This window comes from Anas acuta, chromosome Z (assembly GCF_963932015.1).
Source record: "Anas acuta chromosome Z, bAnaAcu1.1, whole genome shotgun sequence".
Classification (NCBI taxonomy): domain Eukaryota; kingdom Metazoa; phylum Chordata; class Aves; order Anseriformes; family Anatidae; genus Anas; species Anas acuta.
Window position 1 is genome coordinate 7,738,965 of NC_089017.1, and position 16,154 is coordinate 7,755,118.

A 16,154-nucleotide genomic window follows, 5' to 3' on the forward strand; every position below is an offset into this window, starting at 1 on the left:
AGTTGACCTCAGCCCATCGGTGCAGCCTATCCAGATCCTCCTGCAGAGCCTTTCTACCCTGGAGCAGATTGACACACGCACCTAACTTGGTGTCATCTGCAAACTTACTGAGGGTGCACTCGATCCCCTCATCCAGATCATCAATAAAGATATTAAAGAGAACTGGCCCCAGTACTGAGCCGTGGGGGGTTCGCAGGGCTTCTCTAGCACCACACCAGACCAGATGTCTGTATATCTGCCACTTTCCTTTAAGATACTCTCAGTTGCTTAGAACTTCTGTCTTTGCCCTCAAATCAAATAACCTTTCTATGAGACCCAAATCAATGCTAGGTGTAAAATTTTGTTCAACTATTTCTTGCTTAATGTAGGAAGTGCTCACTATTGCATTCTACTGTGACTGAGAAATAACATTAAAATGACCTGTCTCATACTTTTCACAGTTCATCTTTCTACACTAGCTGCCTAAAGAAAGTTTTAGCCCCAAAGTATTTTGAAAGCTTAGTAGTACATAGAGTAAGAATTATAATATAAATAATTTACATTCTTTAACTTTGAAGCCACTATGCCAATTACTATATTATATTACTTATTTGAAAGATTCTGTCACAGAGAAGGTTAAATATAAAGAAAAAATCAAGTTGAACACTGAATTGGTTTATGTTTGAGAATAATATTCAGCTACTCTTCTCTCATCCTTCTTTTCTAAGGCTTTAAAAAACTGTCAGTGTCTGTTTCATGTCTCTATCAATACATTTTCTTACCTGTCTCTTCATCCAGTTCATATCCTTTTCACCTTGGATATTGTTCCCATATTTTGTCTTTTCATCTCCTTTCTTCTCTATTAGTCTCTCAGTGAAAAACTCTCTCTGTTCTTTCTATTCAGAAATCTAACAAATTCTGAATTCTGAAATTCCCAATGTTTTTAAAAGTTTAAATTGAATATTCTATGCATAATTTTTGTAACGATTAATTACTTTCCTAGTGGACACTAACCAAATGAAAGCTGAGTTTTAGGGTATAAAATAGTCATACGTAGAAAGGTTGGAGCAAAACCAAGGAAGTTAATTTTGAAGAGCTGGAAGTTAGGAAAAGAAAAGCAAACTTTTGTCATGATTAACACAGATAACATGTTACACTTCCATTGTTACGCTGCTAGGTGTGTTTGCTATATGTTAATTAGTTTGATGTCACTGTGTACTTAAACATCCCCTGCACCTCTGCATTAGCTTTATTAAGATATTTGTTACATTGTGAATTCTGATACTTATGGAATACATAGTTTTGTAAAATAAGTGGTGCAATAAGGGTAATTCTGAAAAATTAATAATTTAAGAACATGAGAAATAAATATTTTGCTGCCTAAGTACAGATTAAGGTACTTTGTACATCGGAAGCTTAAGGGTGAAAATTCCTGAAATTTTATAAGTATTAATTATTATTATTATTAAAAATATTTTAACAGAAGATGCCACCAAATCTCGTCTAGATCTTATAAAAGAAAAAGCATTAGCATATATTGAAGAACTAACAGTGAAATCAGAAGAAGCTTATAAAGATATGGAAAAGTGGCTTGGAGCCAGGTTCCTAGCAGAAATGTCCAGGTAACGTATATCCAATTTTGAGCAGGATTCATTTATTTATTTTTTTTTAATTGACTAATCTGGTAAGGGTGTTTGTTTATATAGAACAAATAATTTGCAAAATGTATTAGAAAATAATCATTTCATTTCATGAGCTAAAATTGAATTTTATCTTACATAACTGAATGGTAATAACACGTTTCTTCAATAATTAGAAGGTTCCGCTGGCAATGGTAGAGGTAATTAATTATCAGTTTTACTGTTTTGCTAGGCTACAGATTTAGCAATTTATAAGCATCATCAGACAATCAGATATTCAATTTCCTAAAAGTCTGTATATCATTTCAGTGGTTTTTGTCACTTTGATTGTAGGTGTGTTTATTTATTGTTATTTATTTTTATTTGTCTTTCTGTTCTATACAAATGCTGGAAAGCTCCACCTACTGTTATGAACACTATGTACACGTATAGCATTAATCAAAAAAAATAGTTCAATGTCTTTTTTTTTCTTGGCCATTTTTCTCTTCTACCAAAATGTGCTAGGAACCACTATGTGACACTTAGGCCACCAGGCACAGAGTGGCCTATGTCTACGTCTATGATGTCACATTGCCTTTTGGAAAATATTTCTGGTCTGTGTTAAATTTCAAAGCATACTTGGGGCAGTGCTGGTTGGTTCATGTCAGTGCATGCTCAAGGATGTAATATGTGAAGGTTCTAGCAGGCAATAGCCCAAAGAGGCTGAGCTCTACTTGCTAGCCAGTTTTGTTGGCCCTCCTGACAACCTCTTCCAAAATACATTATTTACAGAATATCATGTCCTTTGGATGGATGCACGCATAATGCTGAAACCTCAGGCCAATTCCGTGCCTATACCTGTTAAAAAGTGTAAGTCATGCTCATCAGACTTGGAACAGCAGGTCACGTATCTCTGCAGAATGCTACTCTAGAAAGTGTTTTGTAGATCTACAGTCTAAGGGCAGACTAGGGGATGAGGCATCGAGAATAACCAAAAGGATGATTACAAATGGAATATATATGTCTCCTATGAAATTTATGGAATAAATAAAGTTTCATCTTTTCATATTTTTCCATCAGGTCTCTTATGTGGCTTAGATCTGCCTATATTTCTTACCACAGTAATAAAATGTGTTGCTGCCAGAGTAGGAGTACACTTCATAATGATTTTGCTGAGTACAGAATTTACAAAGAGGATTTGTAATTCTTTCTTCAGGAAAGCTCCCAGAGTGTAAACACATTAACATTTGAACTTGATATTAACATTCTCTGTTAAAAAGTACTTAACTGTTTCCTGCATTTACATTTTCACAGTGTTGAAAAGCTGATTGAGATAGGACGACACCACATTGAGTGTTCTAGCAAAATCCAGTATGAAATGACTTTAGAAGAAACAGATTTCTTCCTCAGCAGTGATGTGAAAGTGATTCCTGATCCTGTTCCTCCACCCCATGTTCCACAAGTAGAGACCTCTGACAGTGGTACTCTAACTATTTCACAGCTTAACACATTTCATAAGCAGTTTCTACAAGTGGCACCTAAAGGTAAGAAAAAAAAATTCTGCTTTGTTCCAGAAAGGCAGTTAGATAGCTAATTAAAAAAAAGTAACTGCAAGGAGTTACTAAATATTAGTCACCTATACTGTTAAAGATCATACTACAGTTAAAAATGGTGCAAAATATAGAAGCAAAGTTAGTAAAATATTAGAGTAAAGTATTAGAAATGTGAAATATTAGACAACTTTGAAGCTTTTAGTGTTTCTGTTATGGGCTTTGTATCTTCAAGACAACGTGCTTAATATTCTTCTATCTCTGCGTGTAGTATGTTTTTTAAAGAGCTAAGAGCTACGTATCATACTTTGCTTAGAAATCATTTCAAATGCAAGTCTTTAACTCATTTACTAATTCAGAACTCAGTGAACACTAAAGCTGTACTATTTTAAAACATATTGTTGAAAAAATACTATTTTTATGATAGGGTCTATTAAACTGTTAATGATTATATTCTTCAAGTAAATGTATGCCAGTTGTTTTGGGTGATTTGCAAGTATTAACTCATATTTTTTCTTTCTTTTGTTAGTATATTTATTGTGTACCTACCCTCTAGTTATGGGAACTTTAAGTTTAGGACATTTAAAAATACTTTCTGTCAAAACTTAATACTGCTGTATTTTTAAACTGAGATTGCAAATAGTTACATGCATTTGCAGTGGGTTATACTACTACCATTGTTCCAGATTATAACTGTGACTTTAGTACAAGTGCCACTAAGATTGTGAAGCAGAATCCATAAATCCATACTTACAATTTTGGATCCAACTCTTCCAATATAATAAGGCCACCAAGGCACAATGATGTTGAATATAATCCTGTATTCAGAAATTATTTTCATGCATAGTGGTGGAGAAAATCCATTTACCTTTTGAACATGAACGCATTTTAAGAAGAAAGATGTTAGGAGTTTTCCTTTAGAGAGATGTTTATCATTCTATCTATAATGCAGAGATTACTTGTGTGTGTGTAAGCATTCCATACTCCTCTACAGAGACTAAAGAAGCACATATTATTGTATATATATTGCCATATGAAACTAAAAATCTGTACACTTGTAATTAATTATTAGTGCCATAGAGGTAAACATACATGTACTACGCAAATACCAGTTCTGACTGGTCATTCCCATTAAAAGGTTTTCTTTTGTTTTTTAAAAATATATTCATTAATTAAAATACTTAAAACTAAAAACATTGTCTAATACAAACTCAAATATTCTTGAAAATTTCAAGATAGAGATAAAGTGTTTTCATTGTGCCTTTGTAATAGATAGCAAAAATAGAAATGAAATCTTTAACTTTCTGCAATATTGTCTTTTTGATATTATGTTCACTAAAATGACCCAACAAAGCAAACTTTTTCTTTGTGCTTTTTCTTTCTTTGTGCTTTTTCTTTCTTTTCTTTAGCTTGGAAGATAAGACTCAGTCTTTTTAAGATTAAGTACATAGTAAGATCCAAACTCTGGAAGCTTACATCATAATTTTAGTCTTGGTAGACCATATAATTCATACCAGGAAGGCTCCTATCCAACATTCTTCATTCACTTAATGACAGAATGATCTAGGGCTGATCTCACAATTAGGCAGGACCCAAGTTATATACAATAATTTTTATTTGTATTGTGGTGATGGTGCCTGCTAGGATCCCATAGGATTGAAACAATTCTTTCAGCAAACCACAGGGCAGTCAGCAGAGGTAACATTGCAAATGACAGAACAATTGCTACAGTAAGTATCTTGCACAGCAGGGCATCTACTTTATCCTGAACCTTCATTGTTTCATTATTTCAAATTCTTTGTCAGGTGCAAATTGAAGAAACTCATTTTGATTCGTGCTGAAACATTATTTTCTCCAAGTATACAGGAATTCATCTAAACTTTCAAATTGGAAGCATATATGTAATGTAGGAGACAAATATCCTCCAGCATAAGATCTTCATAGCTACTTCCATTGGGATGCCCTAGCTCCTACAAAGATATCCAGCTGTCACAGCATGACAATATTTCTTTGTAGTTTCTTCCTCTCTTGCCCCTTCCTGCACTCTGGAACAATGAAAAGAAATTATTTAAAGTACGGTTCTCAAGAACATGCAACAGCATTCTTCTACCGTCTGGTGACTATTAAGTCAAAATAATTTACCTTTTTGGACAGCTGATTTAGGATGTGATTTGTGCAAGGCATCTTTAAAATATATATATTTTTTCCATTCTTTTACGCACTGTAAAAGCATCCCAGATTTCCTAAGACAACCACTACCCTTCACCACAAGCACTAGACTCTACAGGGAGAGTTAAATCCTTCCTCTCATAAAATCAGGAAAAATTCTTTACATCCTTCTGTCTCCCCTTGTTTAATAGAATGCTCAGCAGAAAATGTATGCCTCCTCCATGATTACTCTTGTATCGAATAAAACAAGGAAATACACTAAAGCACCCAACACATCGGCAGTGAAGTTGTTGGATAGCAGCTAGTTCTAAAGGAGATATAAAAAAGTAGCCAGCTAATAATCTTTCTATTGAAGAATCTCCAAACATCTAGATTTTTTTTGCCAAACATCTTAATCTTTTAATTCCTACTTGCCTGGGCGGTCCCCTGAGCATTTGTAATAGAAATACATTGGAGAACATAAGGCTGTAGGGCAAGTCTACAACTTTTAATAAAATAAATCCACCAATCCTCTATACTATGTAAATAGCAAAATTCCTAAAGTTGTTCTGAAAATGGAATATTAGGCTGATTTTGTATAGCGTTATGAAGATTTCATAAAGAAGAATTTTGATATTAATTGAAATAATAGAATCATAGAATCATTACAGTTGGAATAGACCTTCAAGATCATCAGGTCAAGGTCATCTTTCAATTTACCTAAAAAACCTAGCAAAACAAAGAGTGAAAAGGAGAGACTATGAGGTTGGAAGTAAACAGTTTTCTCACAGGATATTTGGCAGATGTCAAAAGGATATGTTTTCAAATATGTCTAACAAATTGACAAAACGAAAGCAAAAAATGGGACTACCAATATACTTTAAAATTATTAGGTATTTACAAATGAAATCTTATAAAATTATAAACAGTTTTGTGTTCCCTAGGAATTTAAAGTATTAAAGAACTGCGGATTCATCATAGACAACTTGTTCTGTCCTGCATGCTCGGTTCTCCATGGAGGCACATTACTGACCATTCTAAGCACCGATGGACAAAAACTGTGACCTCTGCTGGACCTTCCTACATACTGATCCAGTCTTTCATTTGATAAGAAAATATTTAAATGTTTTATTTTATTAATTCAAGTGCCGTTGCCCCAACTCAGGGTGGCTCTGCAGTATTTGTTAATTTCACAAACACCTTTGATCTTTTTGTTAACAGTGGTTTAATATATTGCCTCAGGATTGTGCTTCTTTTTCATAGAAAGAACCGTGCCAGATATGAAATGGAGCTGATAACACGTCTTTCTGTTTATATGAACAAAATTAAACTAACCATGGATCTCATCTCCTCCAATTACATTTACTGTCTATTCAATTAGCATGCATCTGGAATTTCTCAAGTTTAAAGGTGCTTCAGAGAATGCAATTTTGGTAATGTTTCACATTATCAAACTGATCAAAATCGATTCTATCCTTGATTTTTATTCTCCAGTTTATGATTGGAGTAAATTTTATTTTTTTTTCTTTTTCTTTTCCACAGCAATGATCTTCATGAGCAATCCCAGTTTGAATTATAGGACTGATTATTCATCTGAAATAATTTTCAGTCAGGCTTTAAGCACTTCTAAATCCAATATCCAAAATTTAAAATGACTCTTTTAAAAAACTTTGAAGCAGTCTGCTAAGATGTGAGCAGTCCTCAGTAATTTTGCCAAATGTGATTCAAGATTTGTCAACCATAGGAGCCAATCAATAACCAAACTGTATTGATATTTCTTTTTTCTATCTAATTATAGATTTCTCAGTTGAGTTTTGCTGCGCTGCCAGATTCGGAACAGATAAGTGTATCAGTGTACATAGTAGTGGTCAACAGTAGTTCTGTTGACTTTTTTTTTTCCTTTTTCATAAAAGGTTTTGCTTAGTGTCAGAGTCCAAATTGCACACAGATCATGAATAATGTGTACAGATTATGCTATCTCTTCTGAAGTACTTTTGTAGAAAAAGCTCATGAACTTATGATGGTAGCCGTCATGATCTGACTTTGGTGTGAACAGGGGCTGAAACTTATATGCAAATATGGAAATAAGTTCTTCATCTATAACTTTTATCTTTCTAAGACTAGATTTCAATGTGTTTTTTTCTTCAGAACTTGAAAATAAGAAAGTCTAAGTTTGTAGGCAGAGGACCTATCTTTTACTAGACCAGAAATATAGATAGAAAATGTGTAAACTTTTGAGAAATAAAGCCCTTCATCAGAAGGGCTTTGTACCCAGGACAGGTACAATACCTCTCCTTACAGATATTGGAAAATTTGTTAATTCTAATTACTTTTACTTTCATTTCCCCCCACACACATTCTGTTAGTCTTCTATTGTATAAATATCATGTATATTATTTAATTTCAGTAGCTGTTACTGTTTGCCTATGTTGTTTAAAAATCCGTGTATCCAATTACTTTTATGAAACATTTAACATCTTTGTATGTCTGTGTACTTGAATACATATATCCCAGTATCAAGATCCCTATGAGTATAACAGAGGAAGTTTCCTTTCCCCTCATTTCACCCATGTAGCAACTAGAATAACTTACTCTGAGATTCTACATTTAAAATCCTAATTCTTGATAATTAGTAAAGATTAGGCATGTAACGCATCAATAATAATTAGTGAATAAATGGAGTAAATATTTCAGTGAGAAGCACTTGCACGGTGATGAGTATTTGATGAGTATCTCAATTTCTTGTTGGGAATGAATCATATTGAGATTCCTGTCTTTTTCACTGAATGACAGTATCCCCTATTAATACCTTTTAGTGGTACAAATGCTAAATTTGGATGAATATAATTCAGCCTAAAGATTTGTTTCATTCATTTATCCATTGCAGTATTGCTACAGTCTGGTGTGTACCATGCATAGATCTCTGTCATCCAAACATCTAGCCAAAAATATAATAGGATAGAGTAGAATAAACTTGAAAAAGGGAATGAAATGTCAAAATAATTCTTGTCTGTAGTATAGATTTACAATTTCTTCATGTTTTGTTGCTTGTATAAATTTCTAATCTCTATCTTTCCTACAGCGTTCCTCAGTTTAGAGAGAAGAACCCTATTTTCATACAGTGCCAAACTGGAATTTATAACCAAAATATTGTACTGCTGTCTTGTGTGTCATTAGAAAACAGTCTCTTTGTATCTACCTGTGTTTTATAACTGAGGCATTGTGATTGCTCTTTATGGCACTTCAAAATGCCTCAGCCCTGTTTGCAGGGTATATATCTAGTAACTTATGTTACCATTCTTAATGCTCCATTTTGAAGGATTACTTTTCTGTCTTCAGTTTCAGTTGTGGTCATAATCTTAATTACTTCTTTATATTTTTTTTTCATTTGTTTATTATATTTCTGCATTGGTTATTAAAATAGATGCAAATGCGTGTCCATGTCAGCTGGTATATCACTGAATGATATGAACTTTAAAACAGATTTAACGGATTTTAATGAAGGGCTAACTTATGTAGATTTTTCTACGTATGCTTTCCCTTTCATTTCATTGATGACAAAAATTTTTGTCAAAAAGAAATAGCTCCATAAGTAGAGAAGGTGAAGTTTGTTTTTTTTTTTTCAAGTTTTTTCAGTAGTGAAGCTTTCCTTTTGTATCCTGTGTTCTTTCCATAGTACCACTGCAATAAATCCAGCCCTTTTCCCATATTCCCGATTTCTTCCCAATAATGCACCTCCTGCTTCATTCCATGTCTTTTAGCCCTATTTGAAAAAAGTGTTGTCTTCTTCATGTCCTCTTATCTGTGTTTTTTGCTTGCACAGCAATGGCCAAATACACTGGATGTTGTGTGTGGTCTGGAATTGAGTGTAGGCTGACATACGAGTCTTGACCACAGAGCGGCTAAAAGCCTGGCATCTCCCTGCTTTTTCCTCAGTAGGAATGATATGAGGATCATTGTCCTGTTCCTCAGAACAAATCTTAAAGAAAATTTTGGAAACTTCATATCTCCACCCTACTGATAAACTTGGTTCAAACTGGCCATATAGAAATTAACAGTGAGGAAGAATTGGCAGGCAGATAAATTTATGTAGAGCTGCAGAGACAGCACAGATGCATAACCTTCACTTCCTTAGGTACGTGTGGTAAGAATATACTAGAGAGAGGACCTGTAATGAATATAATCTGGTTTATAGGGGTTGTCATAATTTAGAAGGGTTAGGGATCTGATCTGATGATTCATGCCTCTTAGCGTTTACTGTTCTCACATTCTGTAGAATATACTGTCTTTCTAAAGAAACATACAGCTGATCACTTGTAAATACAAGATGTACAAAACAGAATTTTCCAAGCGATTAAAACCCTTGTGTTTTGAAATAAAAATAAATAAATCAAAACTTGAAAAATGTTAGTGACATTGAAAGTCCAGCTTATAGGGAGTCCTATCTCAGACAGTGGCTCAGAGAACCTACTCTGATCCTCATTTTTTTGTAATCAGCACCAAATTTCCATAGGTTCCCATACACCTCCAGAAGCAGTAGGCACTGCAGAGGTATTCTCATAACACATTATCATATTAGAACCATTTTTCCCCTTCCATCCTCTGACCTCTGCAGTTGCAGACCCTTTAATCCTGCCTCGTATCTTCTTTTTAACCTATTCTTGTGTTTTTGTGACTGCCTACTGCTAGGGAAGGTTTTCAATCTTTACTGTTGGTGAAGAATTGTTCTCCTCCTCTCTTTTTGGTCCTGGGTGTCCTTGGGCACACTTCAGAAAAAGAAAACTTCTGTGGAAGTCCATTTGTTTTTGCTATCCACATGGACTACAGCTGTTAACATGGATTTGAAGTTTTCTGTTATATATAAACAGCTCTTTCAAAGAATTACTCATAATAGAAATATATTTAAACTGCATGTTCCTAACATTTTTTTTTCACTGTTATGGCCTTTCAGGATGCTTATAATAAAATGGGAACAAACTGTCCTCAGAAATTCTGTAAAGCATATATAAAAGTTTGCCCCTTCTTGTAAAATAGACAAGAATGCAGTACCAGGAGTCTTTCTCATAAGACCTTTGAAAACACTCAAAATAATAGCTCTTTCTACGATTGTCTTAATGTAATTATTAATTTTGCTTCTTGAGGTATAAATTACAGCAAGGATGGTAGGAGTCAAATTGTTCATCAGTCAGTTCCTCGGTGCTTTACTTCTACTATTTTCCAATGAATAGACTTCGAATTTTATTGCCTCAGTTCTCCTTGGAATTTGTTGTAGTTATTTGGCTGCTTTCTTTTCCAAGTCATGACCTTATGGCAACTGCATACTAAAAGAATCATTAAATCACCTGCCAAAGGTAGGAGATTCATGAACTCTAGAGGGAAACATTTCAAAAATGTCAGCTTATGGCACTTCCTAGTACAAAATATAAGAATGACCACCTTGAAAACAATTTGGAAGAACAATGTTGAGAACAATCTCAATGCTTTGAGAATGTCTCAGTTTTGAAAACAAAATGTGAAGCTTATGCAGTTCCTCTCTCTCAAAACAGTAATAAATTTTTTCTGCAGATAAACATACTTAAAGATGACCAGGTCAGTTAATTGTGCTTTAGAACATCTTATTCATTCTGGGACAGATATTTGATTATTATTTATGGACTTGTTCCAAGTAAAATTTTCTGTTAATATCAGGTGGAATTGTCATCGTAATAGGCTTGTGACATCAGCGGTATCTTCTGGAGACATTTTTCCTCAAAGACAATACTGAATTCCATTCCCTGACTCTGTTTTACTCTGTTTCAAAAATGGTATCTATGTTGCTGCATTTTACTGATTGCAGATTCTGACAAACCTATGTTAGTCAAAAGGAAACTATAGCCAAAACTGACCATTTTTTACAAGGGTCCTAAGTAATATGAAAGTGATGTTAGAGGAGATCTCAGTTTTATTTACTCCCTTTTATGGCTGTTTATTTTAAATCACAGTCCAGTTGCAATTTAACAAACTAAATGTGGGAAAAAAAAATGCAATTGATAAAGTATTAAATAAAAACTATTTTATATTTAGTTGTTTCTTTCTAAATTGTAGCCATAAGAGCACTGAAGCAATTTAAAGGCAAGAGTAATTCTTCTAGCAAGAGAGAAGTTGGTGACAAAGGGAAGGAGAAGAAAGATTTGGAATATCAAAGAACAAAGAGGAATCGACAGTTTCCAAAAATATGGCTAACAAAGTACTCCTGGTTAAAATACGATGATGAAAGGGGAATAATGTTCTGTGCATTGTGTCGCAAGCATAATGTGGATTTGGGGGAAAACATTCATAACTTTTGTTCTGGCACTGATGACTTCAAACTTGAATTTATAAATACACACCAGAGTAGTGAAGCTCATGCCTGGGCTACCTGCATGGAAGCTGCCAGTACTGCCTCACCAAATAGAGCTTCTGCTGAGCAGATGTTGAAGAGTATGAACTCCATAACATTAGGAAGAGTAGAAAATATTTTTAGAACATGCCATGCTATTGCTAAGTCTGGTCGTCCCTTTACAGACCTTGACTGGATGTGTAAACTAGATGATATGAAAGGAGTGGATATTGGTTCTGTATTTAGAAATGACAAGTCAGCAAGAATATTTATACATTTTATTGCTGAAGTAGAAAGAAGGGCTCTAAAAGAGAAACTGGAGAAATGTAAATTCTTTTCTCTCATTAATGATGAAGTCACAGATAGCATATTCAAAGCAGCTGCAGTTGTCTACGTGCGCTTTGCAAATGAAGGAAAAGTCCATTGCCAAATTGTTGGAGTTCAACCTGTTCAAAAAAATGATGCTTCAAGTATAAAAAATGCAATTGAGGAAATTTTAGAAATAAATCTTAAGCTCAATCTGGGAAACCAAGACTGGTCAAGAAAATTAGTTGGGTTTGGAAGTGATGGGACAGATGTCATGACTGGAGAAAACAATGGGGTAGCTGAACTTCTGAGGGAAATTCAGCCTTGTGTACAGTCTGTGCATTGTTTTGCTCACCGCCTAAAGCTGGCTTACAAAGGAGCACTGAAAAATATTCAGCTATACAACATCTTAACCAATGGCTTGAGAAATATGTATTATTTTTATCATAACTCACCTCTAAATAAGAATAATCTCAAAGCCACATATGAAGCCATCAAGATACGCCCAGCAATTCCTTCTCGCATTGGAGGCTCGCAGTGGCTTCCTCGTCTACAAACAGCTCTACAAATTCTCCTTAAAGGATATCCTGCAATTGTTCTACATCTGAGTAAGGTAACTGATTTAAAAATTGGATGTAAATTTTGGAAAAATTAATTGCTATGGTTAATTTTGGTCCACCTACCTAATACATCTTGTTTCCATATTGATTTCCAGATTGAAAAGGATTCAAGAGCCTCAAACAGGCAGAAAGTCAAAGGACTTTTACACTTCCTTCTGAAAATGGAGATAGTCAAGTTTTCCCATTTCTTGTTGGATGTCATCAATGTCCTCAACATTCTGTCACGTGTTACTTTGGATCACAACTCCTCCATTGCAGATATATTTGCAACCGTGCAGTCAACAGTGGAAACACTCCACATGTATCAAACAAGGTCTGACATTTGTAATGACTGAGTCCTGATCTACTACAATCTAGCAAAAGATTATTATATACGTTTTTGTATTTTGATCCTTTTAGAGCTGGTCCAAAGGAACGCCTGATGGAGACCATTCAACACTTTCATGGTCACCAGCTTGTTGGGAATGGAAATATTTCAGCAGTACGAACCAAAGTACTGAGTAATTTGGTGAAGAGGCTACGTAATTGTTTCTGTGATGCAAGTCAAGATGTCTTAAGAGCAACTACTATTGGAAGTTTTAAACTATGGCCTGACAAAATGAGAGAAGGTATAGAACTATGATAGTGGCTAGTTGAAGAAATGCACATTCTAAGTTGTTTGTTTTTTTAAAGTACAAAAATATATTTCTGTTGCCTCTGTTATAGAATTTGGTGAAAAGGAAGTGTCTGTCTTGACGAAACATTATGAAGTTGTACTAGAAGCTGCTAGTGTGAAAATCAATGAAGTTGAAACTGAATGGAGCATGTTGAAATTAGAGCTATATAACAGGTAATAAGAATACTGCATTTGCTTGTGTTTATTGATTAATTTAAAAGGATTATGGAAATACATTTAGGAATAGGTATAATTATACTTTTTACTATTTTTTAGATTTCAGAACATCCAGACCTTGACATGGGATTTGGTGAACTCAGATTATTCAAAGAAGTATCCCAACATCCTGACATTGGTAGATTTGATCCTAACTCTGCCAGCAAGTTCAGCTGAGACAGAGCGAGGCTTCAGTCAAATGAAATTCATAATGATGCATCTGCACTCTAAACTAGTGTCTGAAAGTGTGACAGATCTCATGACAATTCAGATGAACTCTCCAGATATCAAAAAGTTTGACCCCAAGAAAGCTATTCATTTGTGGAATAGTAGTTGGCAGAGAAATAGAAGACTGCAGGAAGGTGATGTGATGACAAATGAAAGATCAGATTGCTCCTCTGAGTTTGATATGGAGAGTCACTGTGGAAGTGATTAGATGAAAATTCCTAGTTTTTACTTTGCAGTCACTCTTTTAACATACATGGACACTTTAGTAATGTATCTTGCAAGATGAAGGAATGTGAAATTTATATTTTTTCATAACGTTACAATTTGAAAATTTGGCTCTTCTTTCTGTATTCACTGCTGAATCAACATCATATTTGCCAGTCATTACCTGATTCCTACAAATCTGAAAAGAATGAACAAAAAATGTCAAGTACATTGGGGCTGTTATGGACACCTGGACAGAGTAACTGGACTGGTAACTACCTGGTTGTTGCATTTAATCTGAGTCATTGACACATTTATATCCACTGGAGTTAACTGTTATCTTGTTATTTAATGGTTCAAGAAATTTTATTGATTCTGAAAATCCTGTTTTTCTTTTGATAAATATATGGAAAGTTGGTGTATTATTGCTGTCTAATGATTGCTTGGCCTCTGTGGCCTATGAATTTTGTGTCACGCCTTCTCTCTGTATGTGTTGCTACTCTTTAATCTCTTGTGGATAATGTTTAACATGACCTTTCAGAGATATTTGTCAGACTTGTCCTTCAGAAGATTCCTGAAGAGGCAAAGCAGATCCATATTCCATTGCTGTTTATTTATTACATAAATCAGTCTTCGCATAATACATAATATGATAGCCAGGATATGACCAATATACTTCACAGATTAAACTGCTGCTTTTTCCTGTAAAAATGTTTCAATGAAGGATGTTATAAGAATTCTATATGTTGATTTTTAACCGAGTTGAGAATGAGAATTGTTCAGAAAAGTTTCAAATTTCATGATTTGCCACTACCCACATGTTTTAAATGCAACTTCCTGCTTGCTAAGTTCTAATCAAGGCAAAGAATACCAAAAGAATATATTTTGAGAAAGCTAAAGTGAAATCATTAAAGACTTTTCAAACAGTGATGAAGATGAACTAGAAATAATTCGGGAGAAACAAATTTGAGGTCATTCACCTTTAAATCAACCCTTTTCTAAGTTGAGATCCAACATTCTACTTTCAATATAAGACATTTATAGTAATTGCAGAAGGTATGTTATTTATATAGTCATTCTGAGTATTTTGCATATGTATTCATGCTACTTGTAGGTCTAAATATTTGCCTACAACAGAAAAAGAGTACATTTTGAATGCATAGCTCATTAAATATGATAATACACACAAGCTGAGCTAAGCTGTAGGGATCAGAGCAAGAAATCAGCACTGTGCTTTATATGGTATATTATAAAAGATGCATCATTGAAGTATGTGCATTTGTGATTTCTCAGGTAACGGAAATGTGTGGTTACATTTTACCTAATAAGCAAGAAGATAGATATTACAGATATTACTTTCTTAGATATATGGCATAACTAATTCTAAGGATTTTCTCATAAGTCTCATAATACCGTGGTTTTTCCCTTGAAGTTTCAAGTGAGGAAGTTCTAGCAATGATGAAGTTAAAAATTTTTTGGAATGTCCAAGAGCATAAGACAAAACAAACAAACAAATAAACAAAACAAAACAAAACAAAAAACACCATAGCAAATAAAACTGTATTTTGAATCTATCTATCTGAATCTATTTATTCGAAGTCAATTCCATGATGCCTGAGGGCATCTCATATTTTATTGTTTAGTGTTTAGACTGAAGATAATGGATTTACTGCCCTCATCAGTGAAATCTCTAAAAAGTACTTGTAAAGGAATATTAAAAATCCTGCAATGAAATAAGACCAAGTCACACAATTTGTAGCCAGTATTTGCCCATGCTTCTGTTCTGATAAGTTTTTAAAATAGTTCACTCTATATTTTTACTAATATCTGAAATGTTTTTGTGGAAGAGAAATTTGATTTCCTCTCATACTTCTCAGTTTTAACTGGAGAGGAGTTTATCACTATCTTCTTTGTAATACTTGATTTTAACTGGAACACTACTCGTGTTTACTTATAATGTTCCTTTTGTAGATGAAATTAACAGAACTGCTTCCATATTTTTTCTCATATTTTCTAACTCTGTAATTATTCTTGCTGCTTTCTTCTGAGTGCTTTTCAATTTCCATGCACCCTTCTAGATCTTCAAATTCCAAGATTGCATGCCAGCAGAAAACTTAAAAAACAAATAGAATACAAAGTTTGTTTCCAGTATCTTTACATGTACTTTTTGGCATTATTGTAATCAACTAGATCCCTAGAGCCTTTTTTACAGAACTGGTACTTTGGCAGTAAGATTCTGTCTGTGACATTTATGCAGTGCATTATTTCAGC

General features: G+C 34.1%; 1 protein-coding gene across 1 annotated transcript in view; it reads left to right on the forward strand.

The window, feature by feature from the left end:
* Positions 1–15,426, forward strand: part of SPEF2 (sperm flagellar 2) — a 68,724-nt gene extending 53,298 nt beyond the window's left edge. Inside the window, exons 27-33 of the mRNA XM_068666369.1 lie at positions 1,463–1,601; positions 2,913–3,142; positions 11,381–12,573; positions 12,676–12,893; positions 12,980–13,188; positions 13,286–13,409; positions 13,512–15,426. Coding sequence (XP_068522470.1) covers positions 1,463–1,601; positions 2,913–3,142; positions 11,381–12,573; positions 12,676–12,893; positions 12,980–13,188; positions 13,286–13,409; positions 13,512–13,887 — 2,489 coding nt within the window. The 3' untranslated portion in view covers positions 13,888–15,426. The remainder of the gene's footprint in view (positions 1–1,462; positions 1,602–2,912; positions 3,143–11,380; positions 12,574–12,675; positions 12,894–12,979; positions 13,189–13,285; positions 13,410–13,511) is intronic.
* Positions 15,427–16,154: the final 728 nt, after the last annotated feature.